This window comes from Sapajus apella, unplaced genomic scaffold (assembly GCF_009761245.1).
Source record: "Sapajus apella isolate SASKATOON/1434 unplaced genomic scaffold, GSC_monkey_1.0 scaffold13, whole genome shotgun sequence".
Taxonomy (NCBI): domain Eukaryota; kingdom Metazoa; phylum Chordata; class Mammalia; order Primates; family Cebidae; genus Sapajus; species Sapajus apella.
In genome coordinates, this window is record NW_022436953.1 from 17,054,749 (window position 1) to 17,079,976 (window position 25,228).

Genomic DNA, 25,228 nt, shown 5'->3' on the forward strand with positions numbered 1-25,228 from the left:
ACCCTGCATAGAATGCAAAAGAGAAAAACAAAGAAATAACCTCTGTTGAATGCTAACTGTGGATAAAGTACTGTGCTAGGTGCTTTTAATATGTCAAATTTTACTTAAACAAAAATCCTATGACATTACTGTTATCTGTTCCATTTTGCAGATGAGGAAACAGACTCAGAAAACTCAAGTTAACTTGCCAAGACCACACAATGGATCCATGGCAGAGCTGATTCGAGCCCAGCTACCCTCATGAGGATGAGGATTAAAATGATGTACTTTTACTTCTAAAGGTAGTAGACCAGGATAAAATTCATTGTCACTTCTTTCTCTTCCCTAAATATGTGTAATATACATGAAAATATACCTACAACCCTTTGGTGGCTGGATACCACTCAGCAGGTGTAAGAATGACCATTTGCTCAGTTGCCGTTGGGAGGCTGTGTATGGGAATGCACCTAGTGCCACCCTGCTGATGATAACACCCTGTTATGGCTGAATGAGCAACGCTTCCTGGAAAACATTGGCATGTGTTAGAGAAACCAGGCTTTCATTTCCTTATCTGGTACAAAGAACCCTTTATACCCTTCCCAGGAAGTTATTGGTTAAGATATGGCTGAGGGAGGCAAAGGGGTTTTTTTCAATGGTAGTCACTGCAGAAGGTCAAGGGTAGGCTGATGTTGTTCTCAATAAGGGTTATTGTGACCATGGTCCAAAGTCTGGCAGGAGTTGTTTTTTCTTTTCTTTTTTTTTTTAATTTGTTTGCTTTCATTTTTTGATGCTAGACAGCTGGGACACCAAGGGCAGTTCTGTGGCAAGCCACAAGAATCAAGGCCCAGAACTCCCCCTGAGGGCACAGCTTCCATTTCAATTTCTGGCAAGAATGAAATCTGCTCAAGGATAGTCGTTTGGGAATTTCCTGGTGGTTCAAATTTCAAGCAGAGCTTGTGCTCAATCCTTACCCAGGCACCAAGGCTCAGAGTCAGCAGGAGTGAGTTCAGGAATCCTCGGGACAAGGCACTTTCCTGAGCACTGGACCAGTGACTTCTTGGTTTCCAGTAAGTACTGCTTGGTATATCTGGTTTCGACTTCCAAGGCTGGGGTTATCTAGAAGCTTTTTTGCAATTGAGCAACTGCAAAATTGAAAATGGAAGATTTTGCAGATATCCAGTATTTCTCTTATGGGCTCTTTCTTCATAAGCTTCCTAGACTATAGTATAGTCAAAGGGAAATGGGACTGACGTCTTTGTATCTTGTATTCACCAAATCCCAGATCATGTTATAATGAACAGGTTAGGCAGTGATTGTGGGGAGATTCTCCTGAATGAGATCAAACAGCTAAATCAGAAAAGTTTTCTTTTTTGTTTGGGGGCAACAACAAGCAATGGAAGCAGAACTAGGAAAATAATTAATTCTACCTTCTTAGATCGAAGGAAGTGCAAAGTGGTGAAGACCAGCTCTGAAGTTAGAATTCTGGTTCTGCTTATTTTTAATTACGTGATCAAAGTCAAGTTATTTAACCTCTCTGATAACCATTTCCTCATCTGTAAATGGGCACTGTATCATTATAAAACAGTACAAGCTTTAGAGCATGGTTATGAGGATCTAATGAGATTTTATATGTATATGTGAAATTATTATATGTATACATGAAATCTTTCATATACATATTGCTTAGATGTGCCTGGAATGTATTAAATACTCAAAAAATGCTACCCATTATTAAACAATCACAGAATCATAGAATGTCTGAGCTGGAAAGAACCTAACTGGTATTTACTTTATTTTATTTATTTGTATTTGTATTTTGAGACGGAGTCTTGCTCTGTTGCCCAGGCTGGAGTGCAGTGGAGTGATCTCAGCTCACTGCAACCTCCACCTCCTGGTTTCAAGCAATTCTCCTGCCTCAGCCTCCTGAGTAGCTAGGATAACAGGCACATACCACCACAACTGGCTAATTTTTGTATTCTTAGTAGAGACAGGGTTTCACCATGTTAGTCAGGCTGCTCTTGAACTGCTGGCCTCATGATCTATCCACTTGGCCTCCCATACTGCTGGGATTACAGGCATGAGCCACTGTGCCTGGCCTCAACAACTAGCATTTATTGAGTTTCTATTACGTACTGAGGAGTGCTCGTCTACAGGGTATCTCAAGTGATGCTCTCAGCAATCTGATGAGGGTGGTAATATTACCATCTTCATGTTACAGATGAAGAAATGGAGGCATAGAGAAGTATTCTAAGGTATCCAAGATCACATTCCTCATAATTCATGGAGATGAAATGTAAACCCAGATGCCAGAGTTAACACTCTTAACCACCACACCCTAATGCCTTATCTGTCCTCTCATTTTTTGGTGGGTGGAGAGATAAAGGAGGAGCGGCCTCAACATATGACTTTGGAGCCCTTCACAGACACTGGAAGGATAGAGATGTCCTCCAAAGCACACTGACATCCACAGGGCACAGGAAGTGCAAATGTCCTTTGGGAATGTGCATGAGCATGAATGCAGTGCTGTGTGGAGTCCTGCCAGGAGACATAGGTCCAAGGCACCTCAATGTTCTCTCAAATGCAGTTTTTCATTTGTAAAGTGAGCTATCTCAGAATAAGGCCATTCTGAGATGCAAAATAAATAAATAAATAATGTATGTAACTGCATTTTATAAACTTTAAAGGCTTTAGAAATATATTTTTTAAAAAAATGATTTTTTGGCTTTTTGACAAACAGCAACTCAAAAACAGCTTGCAGAAAACACTCTGCTTTAAAAATGTCACCCACAGCTAATCTCTCCTGCACAGTTCTCCAATCAGATCGCTGAGTGCCGTGACTCACAGGCTAACAGCTGCATAGGGGGTGTGGCCAAGTCTCATAAACATGGACAGAGGGAAAGGTAATGGGCTGAAAACCACTTGTCCCCAGCTCTTCAGGCAACGAAATCCTTGAAACTGGGAAGAACTTCATGGATTTGATACAAAATCTCAGGGATAATTTTTTAAATATTGCCCATGCCTTTTGGGGAGTGGGAAAGGTTTTAAAGAGGTTACGTTCTCTTTCTCATGCAGAATTGCTCTTCCAGGAAACAACAGCCTTTGGTCTCAATCACTTGGCATCTTTCCCAGTCATCACAGCTCCTTGCACAGAGCTGAGTGTGCCTGCTATACCAGGCGAGAGCTAAGGGCACCAGCTCTTCAACATATGACTTCAGATGCCCCAGAAAAGTTGTAATTTGTTCAAATTACCACTACTGTGATTATACAGGATACCTCAAGGGAGAAAACATTTCCCTAGGGGCAGAGTAGATATGATTCCAGGGTCCAGGAAAGCCATCCCACTGGTCTTCAAAGAGCTTCGAAATGCTCTGACAAACCACCAAAAGCATATTTTGAAAACTTGCTTTAATCTCAGGATTTCCATCTCTGAATATATATATTTTATATATATGTATTTTTTTTTAATTTGAGACAGAGTCTTGCTCTATTGCCCAGGCTGGAGTTCAGTGGTGTGATCTCAGCTCACTGCAACCTCCGCCTTCTGGGTTCAAGTGATTCTCCTACCACAGCCTCCCAAGTAGATGGGATTATAGGTGCCTGCCACCATGCCCAGCTAGTTTTTGTATTTTTAGTAGAGACGAGATTTTACCATGTTGGACAGACTGGTCTCAAACTGCTGACTTCAAGCAATCCACCCACCTCAGCCTCCCAAAGTGCTGGGATTATAGGCATGAACCACTGCACCCAGCCTGAATGTATATTTTTTCATGTCTGTATATTCATATACACACACCTAATTAAAGAATTGCTGTAAGTCACGTACATGCTAAGAATGAATGAGTTTATGTGAAGAAAGGGAGAGGTCAGGAGGGTCAAGGGTCTCTGCCTCCTCCCCATCTTACCTGGGGCTGCTTGGGCACCTCCCTTTTTAAGGCCTTCTATTTTGATAGTCTTAATAATTTAAGGTAAAAGTCACCAACAAATTCCTGGTTTCAAAGATGACCTCACCTGCCCTGCAGCCCTTCCCCTGAGGGAGTTCCTTCTCTCCATCCAATGATGGTCATAGGATCACCAGCAGCTGGCCAGGAAAGGAAGTTGGCTCTCAGATTCAGTTTCTGCAGGTTAGCCTCAGCCCCCAGAGTCAAGCAGCCCTGAGGAGGGGCCACTCAGATGACTGAGGCAGTTGAAGAGGTGGCCTGGTCCTTGTTCTTAAGTTTCCCCTGCAGAAAGTGAGGCCCCGGCATGGAGAAGGGCTTATCTTGGGCTTCCTCTCAGCCAGTGACGCTTTCTCAGCTGCACTGTCTCCATGGCGTCCTGTCCTCTGCCCTGTTCTTACCTCTCCTTGGTGTTGCCATCCCCCGGCTCTCTTATCAAAGCCACTTTTGAAGCAAGAACAGAGAAAGTCCAAGGGAGACAGCTCCTTCAGTCATCTTGACAACACCTCCGCAGAGCCACCCACCGTGTGAGGACAAGCTGCTTGGATGAGTCCCGGTTACCGTGGCTACCGTCAGCCTCAGGGACAGGGAGGGAAATACTAAAGAAAGAATGGAAAGGGGAGACTCATAACCTGTCTCAGCAACATCCGTGAGCACAATCCCAATACTCATGGACTCAGTGGATAGTCAATGAAACACACATACTGTTGCTTGAGGACTAACACTGATCCTTCCTTTTGACAGGCAAGGACACACAGCCATCATGGAACCCAAACCTCAGAAGAGTCCAGGTACTCGAGGGGTATCATCTCAGAAGCAGAAATCTTTTTATTGAAAATGCCCCACAGTTCACTTCAAGCTAACCAGGATACAGAACTTGGTGGTTTTATGTGCATGTTTTGCTTTGTTTTGTTTTGAGACAGAGTCTTGTTCTGTTGCCTAGGCTGGAGTACAATGGTGCGATCTCAGCTCACTGCAACCTCCCGGGCTCGAGCGATCCTCTAACCGCAGCCTCCTGAGTAGCTGGCACTATAGGCATATACCACCACACCTGCCTAATTTTTGTATTTTTAGTAGAGATGGGTTTTTTCCATGTTCGCCGGGCTGGTCTCAAACTCCTTGGCCTAAAGTGATCCACCCTCTTCAGCCTCCCAAAGTACTGCAATTACAGGTGTGAGCCACCACACCCAGCCCCAGAACTTAGTTTTAGTGGGGATAATGGGTGACATTCTGTGACAATGATTCTTGGTTTGGTGAGTGTAGCAGGAACTTTTGGATTCAGTTGATTATTATATAAGAGTTCACCTGTCTAGAAGTTTAGCATTTTCTGATTCTCATGAGCCAAATTTTCCATTCATTGCCAAAGATGATGTTAATAGCAAACTACGGACCAGCAAAGACTCGAAAATATTTTCTTAATTTTACATGAAACTCGCACTTCAAGAAGCTGCCTGCATTGTCACCAGGGCTTATTATGAGGGAAGCTCAATGTATGGCATTCAAATATCCTTGCTCATATTCATACAATTCTTTGTAGGTGAGTGGATAGAAAAGCTGAGTTTAGGATGAAGTCACTTAGAAGATAAATTATCCAAATTCAACTCAAAAATATTTACAAAGCACCTATTACTAGTAAGTCTCTGTGCTTTATGTACCAGGGGATATACAGATTAATAAATAAGAGTCATTGCCCTCAAAGAGTTTTGAAATCTTATCAGTAGGAGGCTGAGATGGACAGATAACTTGAGGTCAGGAGTTCGAGACCAGCCTAGCCAACATGGTGAATCCCGGTCTCTACTAAAAATAAAAATTCATTGGGTGTGGTGGTGTGCCCCTGTAATCCCAGCAAATCAAGAGACTGAGGCAGAAGAATTGCTTGAACCCAGGAGGCAGAGGTTGCCGTGAACCAAGATTGCACCATTGCAATCCAGCCTGGGCAACAGAGCGAGACTCTGTCTCAAAAAAAATAAAATAAAATCTTGTTGGGAACTTAAACATATGCGAGTCACTGTGCTGGGAAATTAAGATTAGGCTGTGACGGAAATCATGAGATGAAAGTACATATACTAAGGAGTCTGAAGAAGAAAAAGCATATAAGTAATAATGAGAATCCAGTGAAGTTTTGTAGGGAAGGCATTTGAGCTAGACTCTATAGGAGAAGCAGGGATTTAAAAGAAATCAGAAAAGAAGGCACATCCCAGCAGAAGGAATGGCATGACCAATGCAATGAAATGGTGTAGAAGCAGAATGTGTCAGAGCAGAATATGCTTATAAGGTAGGACACGGGATAATAGAGGATGAGGCTGCGGAAAGGTGGTGCCATATTGTGCCAGACCTTGACCGTATGTGACAGGTAACTGTTGAAGCCTTTTGAGTATGAAAGTGGCATGGTCAGATTTGCATTTTAGGTTGGTCATATTTTTAATATCTTTACTATAGTTTATTATAATTGTCATACAATAAACTATATATAAAGTATACAATTTGTTCAAGTTTTGATATGAGACATATACAGGCATATGCCAGAGATATTTCATGTTCATTTCCATGTCACTACAATCAATGAAACATCACAATAAAGTTAGTCACACGAATTTATTGGATTCCATAAAAGTTACATGTACACTACACTGCAGTCGAGTGTGTAATGCCATTACGTCTATGGAAACAATTTGCCTACCTTAATTAAAGATATTTTATTGCCAAAATTTGCTAACAGTCATCTGAGCCTTCAGTGAGTCATAATCTCTTTGCTGGCAGAGGGTCTTGCCTCAGTGTTGATGGCCGCTGAATAATCAGGTTATGGCTGTGGCAATTTCTTAAAATAAGACAACAATGAAGTTGACCAATCACATAGATGGATTTTACTTTCATGAAAAATTTCTCTGTAGCAAGTGATGCTGTTTGATAACATTTTACCCACAGTGGAACTTCTTTCAAAATTTGAATCAATCCTCTCAAACCCTGATACTGATTTATCAGCTGAGTTTATGTAATATTTTAAGGCCTTTATTGTGATTTCAAAAATAAACATAGAATGTTCACCAGCTGTAGATTCCATCTCAAGAAAACACTCTTTTCATACCCCGTAAGAAGCAGCTCCTTATCTGTTGAAGTTAGAACATAAGATTGCAGCAATTCAGTCACATCTTCAGAGTTCACTTCTAATTCTAGTTCTCTTGTTATTTTCACCACATCTGCAGTTACTTCCTCCACTGAAGGAAGTTTTGAACCCCTCAAAGTTATCGAGAAGTATTGGAATCCACTTCTTCCAGACTCCTGTTCATGCTGTTATTTTGACCTCCTCCTAGGCATCATGAATATTTCTAATGGCATCTAGAATGGTGACTCCTTTCCAGAAGGTTTTCAATTAACTTTGCCCAGAGCCATCAGGGAATCACTATCTATAACAGCTATGGCCTTATGAAATGCATTTCTTAAATAATAAGATTTAAGTTGAAATTGTTCCTTGATCCATGGGCTACTGAAGAGGTGTTGTGTTAGCAGGCATGTAAACCTCACTAATCTCCTTGTACATCTCCATCCGAGCTCTTGGGTGACCAGGTGTATTTTCAATGATCAGTAGTATTTTTAAAGGAATCTTTTTTTTCTAAGTCATAGGTCTCTGCAATGGGCTTAGAAATATTCAGTAAACCATGTTATAAACAGATATGCTGTCATCCAGGCTTTGTTGTTTTATTGATAGAGAACGGGGAGAATAGATTTAATATCATTCTTAAGGGCCTTAGGAATTCTTTTTTTTTTGAGACAGAGTCTTGCTCTGTCACCCAGGCTGGAGTGCAGTGGCACAATCTCGGCTCACTGCAACCTCTACCTCCTGGGTTCAAGCCATTCTCCTGTCTCAGCCTCCCAAGTAGCTGGGACTACAGCCTGGCACCACCATGCCCAGCTAATTTTTGTATTTTTGCAGAGACAGGGTTTTGCCATGTTCACCAAGCTGGTCTCAAACTCCTGATCTCAGGAGATCTACCTGCTCCAGCCTCCCAAAGTGCTGAGATTAGTTGTGAGCCACCATGCCCTTAAATATATTGTTTTACTTTTTCTTGTTTGCATTTTTTTTTCTGATGAGAAATCAATATCACTGTTTCTTGTCTTTGTTCTGTATGCAATAGGTCTTTTCTTCCTCTGGCTGCTTTTAAGATTTTTTTTTCTTTATCATTGGTTTTGAACAATTCAGTTATGACATGCGTGGATGTACTTTTCTTTGTGTATCTTTTTTTAGTGTTATTACTTCGAATACTTTTTATTTCTTACTCTCTCACTTCAGGGACTCCTATTACTTGTATACCAGGCTACTTGAAATTGTCCACAGTGTACTGGTGCTCTTTTTGAGTTTTCCAATTATTTTCTCACTGTTTATGTTGATAGTTACCGCTGCCATGCCTGTAAGTACACTAATCTTTTTTTCTACAACATTTAATCTGCTCCTACTACCATCCAGTCTTGTTATTGTTTTTCTGAGACATTGTAGTTTTCATCTCTAAAATTGCACTTTGGATCTTCTATCTTTTATATTTCTCCCTAACTTCTTAAAAATACAGTGATAATAACTGTTTTAATTGCTTTCTCTGCCAATTCTAACATCTGTGTCAGTTCTCGGCCTGTTTTGATTGATTGACTTTTCTCCTCATTATTGATCATGTTTTCCTCCTCTTTGTATGCCTGGTAATCTTGGCTGATTGCCAAATACCACAAATTTTACCTTGTTGGGTCCTGAGTATCTTTGTATTCCTATGAATCTTGAGCTTTGTTCTGGGATGCAGTCAAATTTTTTGGAAACCACTTTCTTCTAAGTCCTTTATGATTTGTTACTCGGGTTTGGAGCAGTGCTCAGTACAGAGCCAATAATTAGTGTAGAGCTAATTATTCTTCACACTGAGGCAAGACATTCCTGAGAACTCTATCCAATGCCCTGTAAATTATAAGTGTTTCTAGTCTGGCTGGAGGTAACAGGCACTTTTTCTGAATCTCTGATCTTTTTTAATGGTTCTTTCTCTGGCCTCAGTAGTTTCAGCACACATATGTGTTAATCAGCACTCTTGAATATTTGAGGGAGACAGTAGATGTTGCCCTTTGGCTTAGCAGACAAAAGTAAACCCACTCACTATTGAAAATGGAGTGGCAGAAGTGATTAAATAAAGAAGCTTCTAAAATGTTAGCTGCTTCCCTGTAAGTGATGAAATTACAGGCAGTTTTAATTGTTTCTATATTTTCTAAAATGTCTACAATAAATATGTATTACATTCATTATTTAGAAAAACACAATTAGTGTTGTTAAACACAATATTGTCATTTTTGTTTTCTTCATTTGGGATTTGTTTTTGTTTTTGTTTTAGCTTGGATTTGCCTTCACATACAGACTGTAGGTTTAGTTTGTCCTTAGTTTTGGAAAGGGCAGCCTTTACTAAGAAATTAGAGCTTCTTTATTAAGTGAAAACAGAGTCAGGATTTGGTAATACAACTGCTGGGGCTTTTAGGATAGTATCCAGTAATTCTAGGGAGGTGGCTGTGTTTACCTTCCCTCCCTTCCCAACTTCTTCAATAACTCCACCTGCTCCCCTTCCCCAAAGAGTTTTTGCCACAGCATTTTTAATAGCAGTGCTTTTGCTTTTGTTTGCTAGGCCAAAGGGCAATGCAGAATTATCATGCCTCTGTAATGGAAATAGAGCCAAATTTTGCTCACACGTAGACAGCCAAAGACATACTCTAGAAACAGAAAGCCAGACAGGTATGAGCCAAACTAACATGCTTTCAAATGTTGTTTGAATGAAGGTCTGGGCTGTGGAGAAATAAGAATCAGACATTTGGTCCTTTGTTTTCTTGGGTTATTATAAGTGTTCTTTTCCATAACTACTGAATAATCTGAAGGCCTTTCCGGAGATAAATAGTGTTTTCCAAATGAGGCAGTTCTTTTCAGAAATTTATGAGGAACAAACTGAGTTCTGTTCACTTTTGTTAGGCAAACAATTTACATTTTATTATGAAAATGAAGTCTGCAAACAAGATTACTTTATTAAATCACCACCTTCTCAGCTGTTCTTCTCTGTGGTGAGTATTTGCTATGATTAACAAGCCTCCCACCAGCCTCATGAGCATTTTTAAAAATTCCTTCTTTTCCTCTGAGATTTAACTGAGACATAAAATCTTTTTATTTTTCAGACCTCTTGGAAAAAGCGGTTTTTTATCCTGTCAAAGAGTGGGGAAAAGAGCTTTAGTCTTTCCTATTATAAAGACCATATTCAGCGAGGTGCCATTGAAATTGATCAGTGTGTATCGAACAAGAAACTTTTATAACAACAAATACTATAAAGTCAAACAGTGATAAGTTGCATGCAAATTGAAATTTACATAATCGACCAAAGGAACCAAAGGCTTCAAGCTTGTTATAATATTTGTGATTGAATAGCAGCTAAAATAGTGAGCACTTTGAGTAAAAGATAGTTGAGTATTTGTTTCATAATGTATGTTGTATTTGGTAAGTCTTTAATAGGCATTCAGTTAAGGAGTTTGATTCAAGTAATTTGTGGATGAGAGGGAGCAGATGAAATTATCATTTTATAAAGTCAAGATAGATTTTTAAAAAATATTTAGATCAGCTTTTTTTTTGGCCTTCTCTTTAAAATATGTACCCCAAAATTGAAAAAGATGACTCGTGCAATCAAGAATTCAACCAAAATAGAAATTTTTGAATCTCAGGCTAAACAAAATAATTTTAACTATTAATTAACCAGATCAAAAATCCAAGCTTACCTTCTACAATTATTGGGCAATCTTCAAAACGTGGATCAAGTACATCTAAAGTTTTATTCCATTTGAATCCCAATATAAAATATGTCAGTTTTCTATTTCTGTATTTATCTTGGTTTAATACTTTGTGTCTGTATCTAATAGAAATTCGAGTGTAGAAGTTGGCATAAGTAGCCAGGAAAAGATGCAATCTGTGCAGAAGATGTTTAAATGCCACCCTGAAGAGGTCATGTCCATCAGAACCACTAACAGGGAATATTTCCTCATTGGCTATGACAGGTGAGAGAAGTAAGATAACACAGAGCATCTACCTCATGCAAAACAAAAACAAGCCAGAAAGAAAACATTTTATCCCCATGAACATGTTCTGAACCCATGCTCCAGCCTTGTACGCCATCTTGGCAATCTCCGTTATTTGATAAAATATCTTGAAAAGTTACTGAGCTAGTTTCCTAGGGCTGCTGTAACCACATCCTGGGTATCTTGGAGCAACAGAAATTTACTGTCTCGTTGTTCTAGGGATGAGGAGTCCGAAATCAAAGTATTGGTAGAGCCATGCTCTCTCTGAAGACACTAGGGAAGGATCTGTTCCAGGGGTCTCTCCTAACTGTTGGTAGTTCTCTTGGCTTGTGGCAACAAAACTCCAGTCTTCACATGGTGTTATTCCTATATGCCTAGCTCTGTGTCCAAATTTCCCCTTTTTATAAGAACACCAGTGATAATTGGATTCGGAGCCCACTCTATATCAGGACATCCTCATCTTGACTAATTACATCTGCAATGACCCTCTTTCCAAATAAGGTCACATTCTGAGGTATTGGGATATGGAACTGAAACACACAAACTGGATGGGGAGGGTGCATTTCAACCAATAACAATCACCATCACCCCAGAGGCATTCCATGTAAAAGAACCCAATACACAAACATCTACACAAGCAAGCTGCGTATATTAGGTAGGAACTAGGCTTGCCCTCTAAGAAGCATGCAGTTTTTAAGAGGGGCTTCTAGTCCTAGCAAAGGTGCCTAGTGGACTCTTCATGGATGATTATCTTCTTGAGGTAGAGGCAAAGCTGGTGTGGGGGAGACTGTGCAGAGGAGGGGGACAATGCCAAAACCAACATATGAAAACCCTGATCTGCTTCAAATTGAGCAAAGCTTTACGTTGTCCTGTGAGCCCATAAAAAAAGATGTGACTATACAAATTCATTCAAGCACATTCTTCATCAATGCATGCGCTTCCTAAGGGAAGGCATACCTGCAGAGTTACACAAAAATGGCACTGACAGGTTAGGGGGCTTGCTTGAGAACACAGAGGATATCAGTGTCAAAGCCGAAAGCCCCAAAACCTGTGATTACTACCATTATTTTCTACTTTTCTTCCCTTTCTCTGAGCTTTCCTTGCAGAGGTGGCTGAACATTAATTTTAGTGTGCAAATGTGGAGGTGGTGAAGCCATTTAAGCTACTTAGGAAAAATCCTTATTTTGCTGGTACCTGCTTTCACTGCCATTCTAACCTGCATAAAAGAATCCTTCCCTGGTTCAAAAGGAGTGCAGGCACTATTGTTGCCACATGTCAGCTGAAAGTTTATTCCTATCAACAGGGAGAAGATTAAAGACTGGGTCTCCATCATGTCATCATTATGCCGGGATATAAAAGCAACACATCAGAACACAGAGGTGACTCCACATCACTAATAATATAACAGGGCACCTGAACACAACCCTCTTTCAACAGAAAACAATGGTAGCTGTCTTCTGCCTCCTTAGCAACTGGCATTAATGCAAGGAATAAATAAGTGAGAAAATGTACATCCTTATTACTTTTTATGATTAACAATAGGAAAAAAATTCTTTTGTGTTTTGCGAGAGAGCTGAAATACAGACACTTCGGATTTTTATTATTGTGGTAGAGAGAGGAAAAGTTAACTGTGGCATTTTTAAGTAGTAGCTTAGAATACAGTATTTTTTGCATCGTTGTTATTCAAAGTGCATAACAAGCTTCCTTCTGAATGACTAAGTCTAGGGCAGTTTCTATAAAAATGTTTTTCATCTATCTTGCATTTTTAATAGAATATCTCTTTCATGTGAGTGGTTAGTAGTTTCAAGGTTTTAATTTATTTCATAAGGGCCTCTAGTAATGTCCCCAAGTCCTTTTTCAGGGTGGACCTTTATAGATGGAACTTTGGCCCCTCGGTATCTTCTGTGACATGTTTTCTAGGTTGTTCCATGCTTACGGCAAAAGCCAAAGAAAAGGAGAAATCAAGGCATGTCTTCAAGTAGATGGAAATGATTAGAGAAAAGGGAACTGGGGCAGAGGGCGTCAGAAAGAGACAGTCGAGAAGATAGGTTGAGGGCAACGCTGGTCATCTTTGAGGGTCAGGCTAAATGTCCTCAAGGGTTTGGAGACAGGAGAGAGACAAGTTCAGCTCTCATCTTGGTGAGATAATGCTGGCAGGCCAGCCGCAGGAATGTTAGATCGCTGTGGGGAAAGACAGGAGGCAAGGAGCCCATTTCTAGAGTTAAAATTTATTTCAGACAGAGATCAACTGTGCCCTGACTGATTCCTTTTCTGTGAGCAGGAGGAACTCTCACCGGGTAATAAAAGAACTCTCTTCTACCCCAGCCTTCTCCTTGGCCCTTCCAGCACATCAGAGCCTATTGGCTCCAGCTCGCCAAGAAACGGTCTCCAAGATGTGGTAATGGGGTTCACTTCTTTCTCAGGACACCACACCTGGGAGTCAGCTAATGCTTCAGAATCTTACCAATTAGCAATTGCATTTAACCATGCCCACCTTCCTCAAAGCCTGATGTACTATAAGAATGATTCTTAGCCCTGATGTTTATCCCATATCACAGATGAGCCTCATGGCTTGCCCTGAATACCTCTCAATGTATTCATCCATTTTGGATGCTCTTTATATGCTTTGGGTATGGCTAGGGTAAGATCCCTTTGCTAAACCAAAACCTGGCTGGCAACTTCTTCCTTTCTTTCACACAGAGGGCACAGATCCCTCTGCCAAAAGATTTCCCGACCACCACCTGATTTCTGCCCATTCTGTCTGTACTCCTCAGGCAAAGGCCAAGTTTCTTGTTAATTTCCTCCCTTTACCCTGATCAATCTTCAATCTTGCTTCCCATTCATTATAGCTGTCTATCACTTCATCCTCATTTTTAATGAAATCCATTTTTGAGGACCTAAAATATAATGTACCTGCTTCTTGAAAGTGACTCATAATTGGACCTTCAGCTTTTTTGGATTTGTAATGTTCCCAGCTTGGGATATGAGTCATAAACATGCCAAGTGGTTTCATCTCTGTCATGGATACTATTTTGTTCCTTAGAGACTTAGCCATTGACTTTGCCCTGTCCATGTATTACCAAGCCCATCTAATGAGTCCCATCCCTTATGTTATCTAGTTGGTAACTCTCCAACTATTTTGAAAGCTTTTCATAGCATATCAAGTTCACCATGCCAAACACCTCCCCTCAGTTCTTCCTTTAGTGAGTAGAAATGGTGGTATGCAGCAGTTAGGAAGCCTCACTCTTTTCAGTATGTACCTGTTGCTTTCCACTCATGATATCTCCTTCCCCCCAGAGATAACATTATTGGTCATTTTGCCTTTTCACACTATAGATCCAGTAATTTTTAAACCAGCTCAAGTTAAGAGTACTATTTGCCTTGCTTGGTGGTGGTGTTGCTGTTGGTTAAATTAAGTGGGGAATCTTCCTTTACCCCCAGCTCACCATGATCTGGCTCCATGAACTTGGATCTTAAAATGTGGACAGAACTTAAACATACCTAATTTTTTAAAACGTGCCTTCTTTCTAGAGAACATTCAGGGTCTTTTCCAAACTCCCTGCTCTGAGGCATTGTTCTTGGAATTTTTCTGCCACGCAAAGAAGGTACTTTAGTAGAATATTATATATCTGTGGGGAAGGGAAGACAATAGTGGTTGAATCTAGATCATCTGGAAGCCTATAATTCACACTATCACATGATCAACACAGCCAAATTACATTGCTATGGAAATGGTGGAAGTGTGTGAGCAGAATGCAAAAGAAAAATATGGAGCAGGAGAGAAGGCGCAACGCCATGACTCTGGGTTAACTACATTCTCAGATGGCATTGGATGATAACAGGAAAAATGTGAGGATGGGGACTCCAGAGTTTAGTGACTTAGAAAATCACCCACAGAAGGAAACCACTTGTTCTGAGTGACTGTTCCAAGAGGTAGAGAAAAAAAGCCTGAGTGACGGGCTTATATTTTTTCATCCTCAGTGTTGACCCAGACTCAAGAGGCAAGTTTGACTTGTGTGAGCTTTCAGATATAACCCTGGAAGACCCTGTGGTCTTTTTTAACCCAACTAATTTATTATGGCTTTTCCAGAATGCATGTGATTTAATTCCATCTCTTGCAAAGAAAAAGCAAAGCATTTTTGTCTCTTTTCTTCAGCATTTAATGGAAAAAAGTTCTCCAGGACTTAGGCAAGCTCATCTGCAAGATTTGTCATCAGAAACCACTCAAGATATGGAGGAAGAGAGTCATTATCTTACTCCTCGAAGTGTTCTTTTAGAGGTAACCCCTTCTTGTCCATTCATCATTTGATCCTTTAACAAATACTTACTGAACTCCTGCCATGCACTTTTTGTGCAACACTAGGCGAGGGTCAGTGGGAACACAGAGATAAATCAAATACAGATGATGAGCTCATGGCGCTGACAGACACTTGACTAGGAGCCAGTGGTAATACAAGAGAGAAGGGTTCTATGCTAAAGAGAGATGCTTATAAAATACCAGGGGTGCACCAGCATTGGGAAGAGGAGATGACTTTCAAACAAAAAAATCAGGAAAATTTCAGGGATGAGATGACATTTGACTATACATTATGAGTACAATTTGGACGTGGGGGATTGACTTGAGGAGTCTTTCTGTTCTGCATTCTTAGCAGAAAGAATAATGTGAGCCAAGGTCCTTGGGTGATCAGTTGTGTGCTGTGTATCGATCAGTCTATGGATCAGTTGGAAGTCCTTACTGAATGCCTTCTGAGCAGTTGTCACTGTACTGTACAGGGCATGGTGGCTAAACTAATGCTCCTGACATCACCTTGCCTTCACAGAGCACACAGTCTTGTCAGTTATCACAGGATAATTCTGCACAAAAGACATGGTCAACATGCTCCAAAAGCAATAGGAAAAGGACAGATTTTTTTTCTCTCTACTAGAGGCAAGGAAGGCTTCCAGGATGACACGTCATTTGATGTGTGTATGGGGAATAGCTCAGTGGGCTAGAGTGCATGGAAGGCATAGTGGGAGATGAACAGAAGAAAAGAGCCAGCCCAAGATGGGTCTTGAATTCCAAGTTGACTTCATTCTGTAGACAGCATAGGGGAAGCGATGGCTTCTGAGTTGGGAAGTGTCAAAACCCGAATTATCCTCCATTACTGTAACATATATAATTATCGTCCATTACTATAATATACTATAACCCAGCAGCTATATCTGCCATAGGCTGCAGAGGGAAGAGAATGGAAGTGGAAGATAAGAAGACAGAATGGAGGGTGGGAATGCTGTATCATTTCCCAAACTGGGGGTTTTTTGTAAGATGGTGACATATGTTTATATAAAAGAAACATTCTAGGTCAAATAAGTTCTGGAAACACCCAGTTAAAATAAGTTAAACAAGCTTCTTAGCAGAATTCCCAGAGCATTTAGTATGCAGTGGTACATTGTAAATGGTCAAGTCAGATACAACACATGGCATTTCCCAATCTCATTTGAGCACAGAGTTCTTCTTTCACCAAAGTATTTTCATATTTGTGTTTCCTGGGATGCAGTCTTTTATGATAGCCAACCAATCAGATGTGTATTGAGCATCTGTTATAGGCCTGGCATTTGCTAGGTACTTTATGACAGCCAAAGTCTAGTAAAGCAAACAAAACTAACCTAAAAAGACCAAAAAAAAAAAAAAAGTACAAAATTATACAATGGAGATTGAGAGAAAGGAGAACTCTGCAGTAGCTGAGATGATCAGAGGGGGCTGTGGGACTCCACCCAGGCCTGAACACGATTTCAATAGGCAGAAAGGAAAGGTGACACTCTAGGTGAGGAAGACAGCATAAACATGGGGATGGAAGAGCACCATTTGCAGGGGGCCAGTGGGAAGACTGGCTTGATTGGAAGGAAGGTTTTGCTCATAGGTTAACGATGAACTTAGGTAGGCCTTAGGGTTTTTGAGCAATCATTGCCACAAGTGACTCTCTTGTTCTAAGGGGGCTATTGAGAGCCTTCTAAAGGCAGTATTTTTCTAGACCATTGTAGTGTCCCTGAAGCCACTTGGGCTGCCTGTGAGCATAGTAGCCTGAGACCAGCTTCACACTGTGTCAAAGTGCCATAATTCTATCCAACCAAGTGCCATAATTCTATAGTAGAACTGACTGGGGGAAAGCTTTCATGTTCTTAAGTGCCTAATGGTGAAACAAAAAGGTAAATAGCAATTTAGTTCAATAGAAATAACACTTGTGTCGGGAGCCTGAGGGATCCAGGAGAAGAAATTGACTTTGAGTCTGCCAGAAGCTTTGCTGATTCAGTCTCGTGGAGGTAAGGTTGGTTGATTATTTCCCAAATGTGAACCATGTTCATCCACTGGAAGGTGTACATACTACATCAGAGCTCAGAGCTATAAACACTAGAAATAAGAAGGTACCTGACTTATTGGTAAAATAGGATTCTTACATGTACTCCTCTTATCTACAGTTGGATAATGTCATTGCTTCCAGTGATTCTGGTGAATGCATTGAAACTGATGGTCCAGACCAGGTCTCTGGAAGAATCGAGGGTCATTATATGTCAATGAAATCCTGGTAAGTAAAAGTGCCATTTAAAAATTTGATTTTTTTTCATCTGCTGTTATGGGACAGTGACCATCAGTTCATTTTAATAGTTCATAAACTGATGCAAAACATGACCACAGCCCAGATTCCACATGTCATTCAGGCATCTGAACACACAAAAACGAGGGAGTCATTTCTCCACCCACTGAAAACCACTGGTGACAACCTCAGGACCTTTTCCATCTCCCAAGGAAGTTATTTTCTACTTTGTGTTTATGTCTCTCATACTCTCACTTCTGTCCTTTAATCCCTGTAAAGAGTAATTTTGATTCCATATCCATTTTTAGAAGGAAGGTTTGTTGGATTTGATTCTAACTGTGGCTGTGATTCTGATAGTTGGACATACTTCAAGACCTTGTTAGTCTTCACATGTCTGTTAGTGACTTAAATCTGACACACACAGGGGAACACTGCAGAAACACATGCTAAAATTGGGTTTGTTTTAACTTCTTATACTCTAGTTTTTTCAAAGAGACACCCCGTGAGTCTGTGGATAGCAGCAAAGAGGAACCCCAGACCCTTCCAGAGACCCAGGATGGGAGCCTCCACCTGCAAGAACAAGGCTCAGGGGTTGATTCGTGTCTTCCCCCTGCCAATACGGAAGCACAGAACACAAATGGCAAAAAGGGGTCGGCCTCACTAACTATTGTGCAATTGTCTATACTCATCAAGTAAAGCTCTAATTTCTAAAACTTTATGGGCCCTAAGAGCAAGGCAGGCTCCCTCTCACTATTTTTTACTTAGAATTAAAATTTAAAGCTGTTCCTAAAAATCTCCAAGTCAGCCAAGAACCTGACCATCTTCTCCCTGTCACTGATATTGTGGCCAAGGAAAGGGAATGATAGAGCTGGGCTGGAGTAAAGTGGTCCCCGGGGCTGGGGTGGCATTTTCAGCTATTTTTAAAAATTATCCCTTGGCTAGTCTTTCAGGTCCCAGGACTTGGGATCCACGTGGATCTGAGTAGTCTGTCACTCAGTTTTTACATGAGTATAATTATAGGCATGCAAGTTGCATGAGGCTTCGTTATAGATCAGGAATGGGTTATTTAGGACTTAAGTGATACCAAGAGCATTTGGTACAATAGTTGTAATTTTAACTCTTTGCCATAACTTCTACGGAATCATTTCCAGACTGGCCTGGTGTGGATGGTTATATAACCAATTGAGTCCATTTTTGCCTCCATTCCTGTAACCTACCATCCACTACCACATCCCAAGAGGATTTTTCAGTAAATTTATATTATTCTTCAAATGTTTTGGACAGCCTTTACCTGGACAATATCATCTCAGAAATAGAGGCCACAAATGTGCTCAGAAAGTACAGCTGAGAGCCAGGGCCAGGTGCCTGATGTGACTTTTACAAATGTCTTGTTCGTAGTAACATCCCTGATGAAAGCCAAGTGGAGGAACTGAACATTTTCCTTTCTCCTCCTGATGTCATAAACTATCTTGCTCTCACTGAAGCCGCAGGACGGATATGGTAGGTTGGAGATTTGACTGTTGTGGATTATAAATGGGGCTGGAAGCTATAAAAGGAACAATGACATTTTGAAACACTGTATTTGGCAACCCTGACTGTTGTCTTGCTGTTGTAACAAAAAAGTCTTAGATTGTGGCAGAAATCAGGGTATTGTGTAAGAAAGTTAGCCGAGGGTTGAGGGAGAGGAGTAACAGGACCCAAAAGTTCAGGAAGCAACACATTTCTGACTTCTCAAAGGGAGGAAGAATGGGCAGGGATACATAGGGCCCAAGGACATCATTTCCAATCACAGTACAATGAGGATTTGATGAATGAGTGAAATTAGCAAAGTCAACAAGAATCAAAGGTCTAGGCTGGGCATGGTGGCTCATACCTCTAATTCCAGCACTTTGGGAGGCTGAGGCGGGGAGATCACCAGGCAGGAGATTGAGACCATCCTGGCCAACATGGTGAAACCCCGTCTCCACTAAAAATTTAAAAAAATTTAGCTGGGTCTGGTGGTGCGCACCTGTAATCCCAGCTACTCAGGAAGCAGAGGCAAGAGAATCTCTTGAACCCGAGAGGTGGAGATTGCAGCAAGCCAGGATCGCACCATTGCACTCCAGCCTGGGCAAGAGAGTAAGACTGTCTCAAAAAAGAAAAGAATAGAAGATCTGTAAGAAGAAAATATATCAGGTTCTAAGACTTCCAGATAAGAGGTAAAAAAAAAAAACAAAAAAAAAACCCTGCTACTCACAGACACAAAAGACTGTGTGGCAGAGAATTTTCTTAGAGTAATCTCTGCCTGTTTGATATGGCATTTTTTTTTACAGACTTTGTAATTTATTTTGATGGAAGATTACATCTTTATAAGGGAAGAAAGCTCTTTAATGTAAACACTACACATTAGTTGTCTTATAAGTTCTAAGAAGAGAGGAACCACATTTACTATTTTTCCAAATATTCCACAATCTAAGGCTCAATAAACACCTGACCGAAACTGTGGACTCCTCTGTAACTGAATTGCTTCATTCTTTAATTCATTTATTTGTTCATTAGCTATTCATTGTGTAATCATTATGTCCTTACTTCCAACAAATCCTGAGCACTCTTTCTTTACCTGGAACCATGGGGTTTTAAAAATTTAAAAACAAACAACAAAAAGGTGTCATCATACTTCTGGGGTCATGTAGCCTGGTGAAAAAAGACAGCCACACAAACAAGTAAATGTAAAATGCATTTTATTTAAAAATGTAACAAATCAGGTGTCACACAATGTAATAGAAGTCCAGGGTAGGGGAGATGAATTATAGCAGAGGAATGGAATCTAGGACTTTATGGGGCTTTGTAAGGGCAATGTAATTTGAGCTGGGCTTTGGAGGAAGGGTTAGGCTCCTATACTAGTGACAGAGGAAACAATATTCCAAACAGGAGATAGTCTACTTCAGAGGTGGTGCCACGTGACCTAGAGTCAGGAGACCCTGTAGACTCCACGCGTGCCCTGCCTTCTTGGCAAGCTCAGCCTCACACTGGTGTTGGATGTTGTATTCCCACTGCAGTGTGGCTCAGTGGGAAGGCCCCCCACGTCTGGGATGCATATTTTGCCACGGAGATCATCTTTTGGCGGTGAATGGCCTGAAGCCCCAGAGCCTGGAGGAGGTCTCCTTGTTTCTCGCCCGGTCCATCCAGAAGGAGGTGAGTCGTACTGACCAGCCCTAAACAGGGCAAATCAGTACCAGATGGAACAAGATCAAAGTCTTAGACAGAGTCTGAAAACTACCCTGAATACTAATAAGGCTCCCCCTTCTTCCACCAAGTGCAAATAACAGAATGCTCCTTCAGAACTCTTTTAGGATTCTTTCATATCAAGTAGCATTTGGAGAAGGCACTGGGCTAAGAGACAGAGCACCTGGGTTCAGGACTTCAGATCAGCACGAGGTGGCATGAAATCAGATGGGTGCAGGGTCCAAATGAGCTCCTTCAACCAATTTGTGCGGTGTTCTTTTCTGTAAAATTATGGCTAATGATGGTGCTGGTTGTGGGAAAATTAAATGAGATAATATGTGTAACGTGCTTACAAAGGTGACTGGCACATATTAGGTGCTTGATAAAGTTACTAGTTACTTTTACTTCTACTACAACTAACCGTGGAATGTTATACAAGCCCATTTTTTAAAGCCTCAGTTTCCTCATCTCAGAAACTGTCATAGCCGTAGCTTCCTCATAGAGTATTGTAAGAATTAAACATAATGTTTGGTGCTGGGCATGGTGGCTCACATTTGCAATCCCAGCACTTCAGAAGGCCAAGGCAGGAGGATCACTTGAGCCTAGGAGTTCAGGGTTACAATGAGCTATGGTTGCACCACTGCACTCCAGCCTGGGAGACAGAGCAAGACCCTGTCTCAAAGAAAAACAACAAAAAACAAACCATAATATATGGGTATGCACTGAGTATGTTACGTTTTTTCAAGGACTAGCTATTGTCCTGAATATCACTACGATCTTCATGATGTTAATTCCTTCCCTGGTCTACTTTTATTTCTAACTAGCCTTATGACCTTGGGAAATTCACTGCCTTCTCTGGACTTCAGCTTATTCTCACTAAAGTAAAAGGCTGGTTTTCAAACTGTGCTTCTTGCATCCCTGGGATGGAGGTGAAAGGAGAGGGGAGGAAGGAGAGAGTATGCTGGGTCTTCAACTGGAGAAGCTCACGTTTATCTTTTATGAAAAAAGATTAGTCCAATCTTTCCTGTAAGCTTTCCTTAAGAAACAGTTCCTTGTCTTCAGATTTCTGAAAACTATTGTATTAGATGATTTCCAAATTTCTTCCAGCTCTGGGAATTTTTTGATTATGTAGGATATCTATGTTAAGAATATGTCTTATCTCTTCTGCACTACGTAATAATCCCTTTGGTCATACGAATTGTGCTATCCCTATTACTCATTACCCTAAATGAGTAATCCCAGTGAGGATGAGTGAGTGAGTTGTCTAAGATACACAACTAGTTAGTGGCAGAGCAAGCACACATTCATTCACTTTCTATTTATTGAGCATCTACTGGGTGCTGGATACTGTGCTAAATTTAAGAGCTACAAAAATGGCCTCAGCCTGAGTTTAAGAAGCTGACAGAAAAGTGGATGAAGCAGGCATGTTACATGCCACTTACAATAGTGTGCGTGCCCTGAGATATGAACACAGGGCCTTAGGATCACACAGGTAGAATGGAGTAAACCTATATGAAGGAGGTCGGGATGGTGTCTCAAAGAAAGTAGTGTTTGGCTTGGGTTTTGAAGACTGGATGGGAGTTTGCATGGTGGAAAAGAAGTAGATTTCAGGGCCACAGTCCAACAATCTGGTAACTATAGTACATTTTCTCTGCTGAAGATCCACACAGGGGCCAAGTGGTCAACAGAAGCTTCTGAACTTTTCTGAAAATTACCAAACACTACTCTGACCCAAAGATCCAGGCATTAATTCAGAAGCCAAGAAGAGTTTTTGCCTGTGAGCAGATCCAGGAGCTGTGCCTGGGTGTTGCTGGCTGCAGTTTATCCTGACTGCCTTTCTAGACTGCGGACTCATTGCATGAGAAGGGGGCAACTGCATTTCTCTTGTGCTGGTTCTGCCTCCCCTTTCTAATTGATAACAACCCCTAGATGCTACAGAAAAATATTCAGTATCCATCTTCACGATTATCTGGAAGATCAGAAAATTCCCTTACTTCCCACTGCCACCATTCCTGACTTATTTGTGTTCATGGATATCCACCGCTCTTTTAAAATTCAAACACATGGTCCCTGGAAGGACAAAGAATATTGGAAAAGGGAGATGTGGAACCAAAGAAAGAACAGCCATTGGCCCTCGATGTTTGAAAGTGCCCAAGCCAATCCATTTACTCTCCTCCCTGTTACTGCTACAGATGAGGGAATTGGCGGTTGGGGTGGTAACAGGGCAGGGACAGGGAGGGAAGAGAACTGAGATTTTAAAAGGAAGGGGAGAAGGTGTGTACAGGGGAAGGACCTGATAGGTGGAGAAACTGATCAAGGAGAAACTGATCAAGTTTCAATTTTCTACCAGTCTTGTCTGGATGAGTCCCGTCTGGTGGTTGCATTTTGATTCACTTGTTTCAAGAAGCCTTTTTAATTCTTGGTGCCTTTGGGCCCCTTAGAGCACCGTCAATGCTCCCTGGATCCTTCCTTAAAAGTTCAGGCCCATGGACACCAGAAAATAAAAATCCACCTTCCACCCAAGCAGCCAAGTAAGTCATCCCTGTCTTCTTCTGGCCCAGATATTACAGTTCACCACAGGACTGTCTTCAAAACCAGCTCTAAAGGGTATGAATGAGGACAGATTGGGAAGCAAGAATCTTAAAGATAATCTGTAGTCATTTAACTTTCTTTTTTCTTGTATTTTAGAAAATAAAGCTTACTATCGGCAGGATCCCAAATTCAGAGAAATTCCATGCTGCATCCTGTACATGTTCCTTAAAATGCCAAAGTGCTGCACCTTCTCAACTGGATAAGCCTGGAGTGGCGAGGGCACCAAAGAGGAGTCCCGCCATTAAAAAGAACCAGCAGAAAGGAGCCGGGGAGTAACACATCCCAGAGTGGCAGAACAGGATGGAGCCGGGACTGTCTGACTCCGCCACGCACTGCTGCCTGTAATAGGAGATGGTCTGCACGCCCCTCTGAATTTCTGCATCTGCATCTTAACCATGGGGGTGACTACCCCTCTCTGGCTATTGCATCAGAGATGTTGAGAGGGTCACATGGATGACTGGAGAACCCAAGTGAAATGGAAGCCCTTATTATCTCAGCTATTGTCCCAGACACCACAGACACAGATTGAATCAGTCCCTCATGTAATACATCCTGCGTTCTGTGAGGATGTGGTCCACAGAATTCCTTCTTTGTTAAGGGATATACAGTTCCCAAGGCAAGATTCCCAAGGGAGATGTGATACCTGATCAGACTTCCCAAACACCTGCCTCTCATCAACCCCACAGGCCAGAGTGCTGAGACAGAGTGGCCTTTTGGATTCAATAAGTATCTCTTGTTCTCATAAAGACTTAGCAACTATTTTAGAGTCATAGCAGTTTGGGTCATATGCAGCCAATATCAGCTTGCTCTATAAGCAATAACAGAGCTACTTAGCACTTCAAGGTTGAAAGTTCTTTCTTAATAATGGATGCATTGATTAATTGATCCTGGAAGGGCAAAGGAATAAAATCTTTTTTTTTTTTTTTTTTTTTTTTTTGAGACAGAGCTTCACTCCGTCACCCAGGCTAGAGTGCAGTGGCAAGATCTCAGCTTACTGCAACCTCTGCCGTGCAAGCGATTCTCCTGCCTCAGCCTCCTGAGTAGCTGGGATTACAGGTGCCTGTCACCATGCCTGCATAACTTTTGTAGTTTTAGTAGAGATGGGGTTTCACCATCTTGGCCAGGCTGGTCTTGAACTCCTGATCTCATTATCCACCTGCCTCGGCCTCCCAAAGAGCTGGGATTGCAGGAGTGAGCCATCCCACCCAGCCTGGCCAATAAAATTCTTTTTTACAAATAGGAAAACAAAGGCAGAGAGCTAAATCACTAATCAAATCAGGGAGTGATAGAGCAAAAGCAGGCTTCAGAAAGCATATTTTACCATGCTGTTGTTTCATGTGGAAGAAACCAAGGCCTGGCGTGATGAAAGGGGTACCTTCTTTGTTTCTCCAAGTTTCATAACCGTTCAGTTGCAGAACCAAGAATCTAAAACCAGCTCTGGGAAACAAATGTCCTGATGCCAGCCTTGTATTTGGACTTGGATTTGAAAATACCTTCAGCACTTAGAAGAGACATTCAAATACATTTCATTTCTGTTACCCAGATTGTTTGGAAAGTATTAAAATTTTTTTCATTTACATGTTGATATGGTTTGGATCGGCATCCTTTCCAAATCCATGTTGAGTTGTAGGCCCCAGGGTTGGAGGAGGGGCCGGGTGGGAGGTGGTTGAATCATGGGATTGTGGGGGTGGATTTCTCATGAATGATTTAGCATCATCCCCTTGGTGCTATTCTCATGACAGTGAGTAAGTTCTCGTGAGATCTGGCTGTTTAAAAGTGTGCAGCACCTCCTCCCTCACTCTCTTCCTTCTGCTCCTGCCACGTAAGACACCTGCTCCTTCTGCCATAAGTAAAAGCTTCCTGAGGCCTCCCCAGAAG

At 41.3% G+C, this 25,228-nt stretch overlaps 1 protein-coding gene across 5 annotated transcripts; it reads left to right on the forward strand.

Moving 5' to 3' along the window:
* Positions 1-546: 546 nt before the first annotated feature.
* PLEKHS1 (pleckstrin homology domain containing S1) lies at positions 547-24,282 on the forward strand. Of its 5 annotated transcripts, XM_032281682.1 has the most exons (13): positions 547-1,046; positions 4,659-4,705; positions 9,895-9,983; positions 10,095-10,201; positions 10,827-10,961; positions 12,286-12,361; positions 13,264-13,380; positions 15,139-15,261; positions 17,439-17,545; positions 18,037-18,246; positions 18,953-19,054; positions 20,593-20,728; positions 23,447-24,282. In XM_032281682.1, exons 2-13 carry the CDS (start codon positions 4,678-4,680, stop codon positions 23,624-23,626), a joined length of 1,410 nt encoding a protein of 469 aa, XP_032137573.1. In that variant the 5' UTR covers positions 547-1,046; positions 4,659-4,677; the 3' UTR covers positions 23,627-24,282. The 5 variants fall into 5 exon arrangements, with proteins under 5 accessions (XP_032137573.1, XP_032137575.1, XP_032137572.1 ...); XM_032281684.1 differs by lacking the exon at positions 4,659-4,705 and having other exon boundaries at positions 548-1,046; XM_032281681.1 differs by lacking the exons at positions 547-1,046; positions 4,659-4,705 and having other exon boundaries at positions 8,157-9,983.
* Positions 24,283-25,228: the final 946 nt, after the last annotated feature.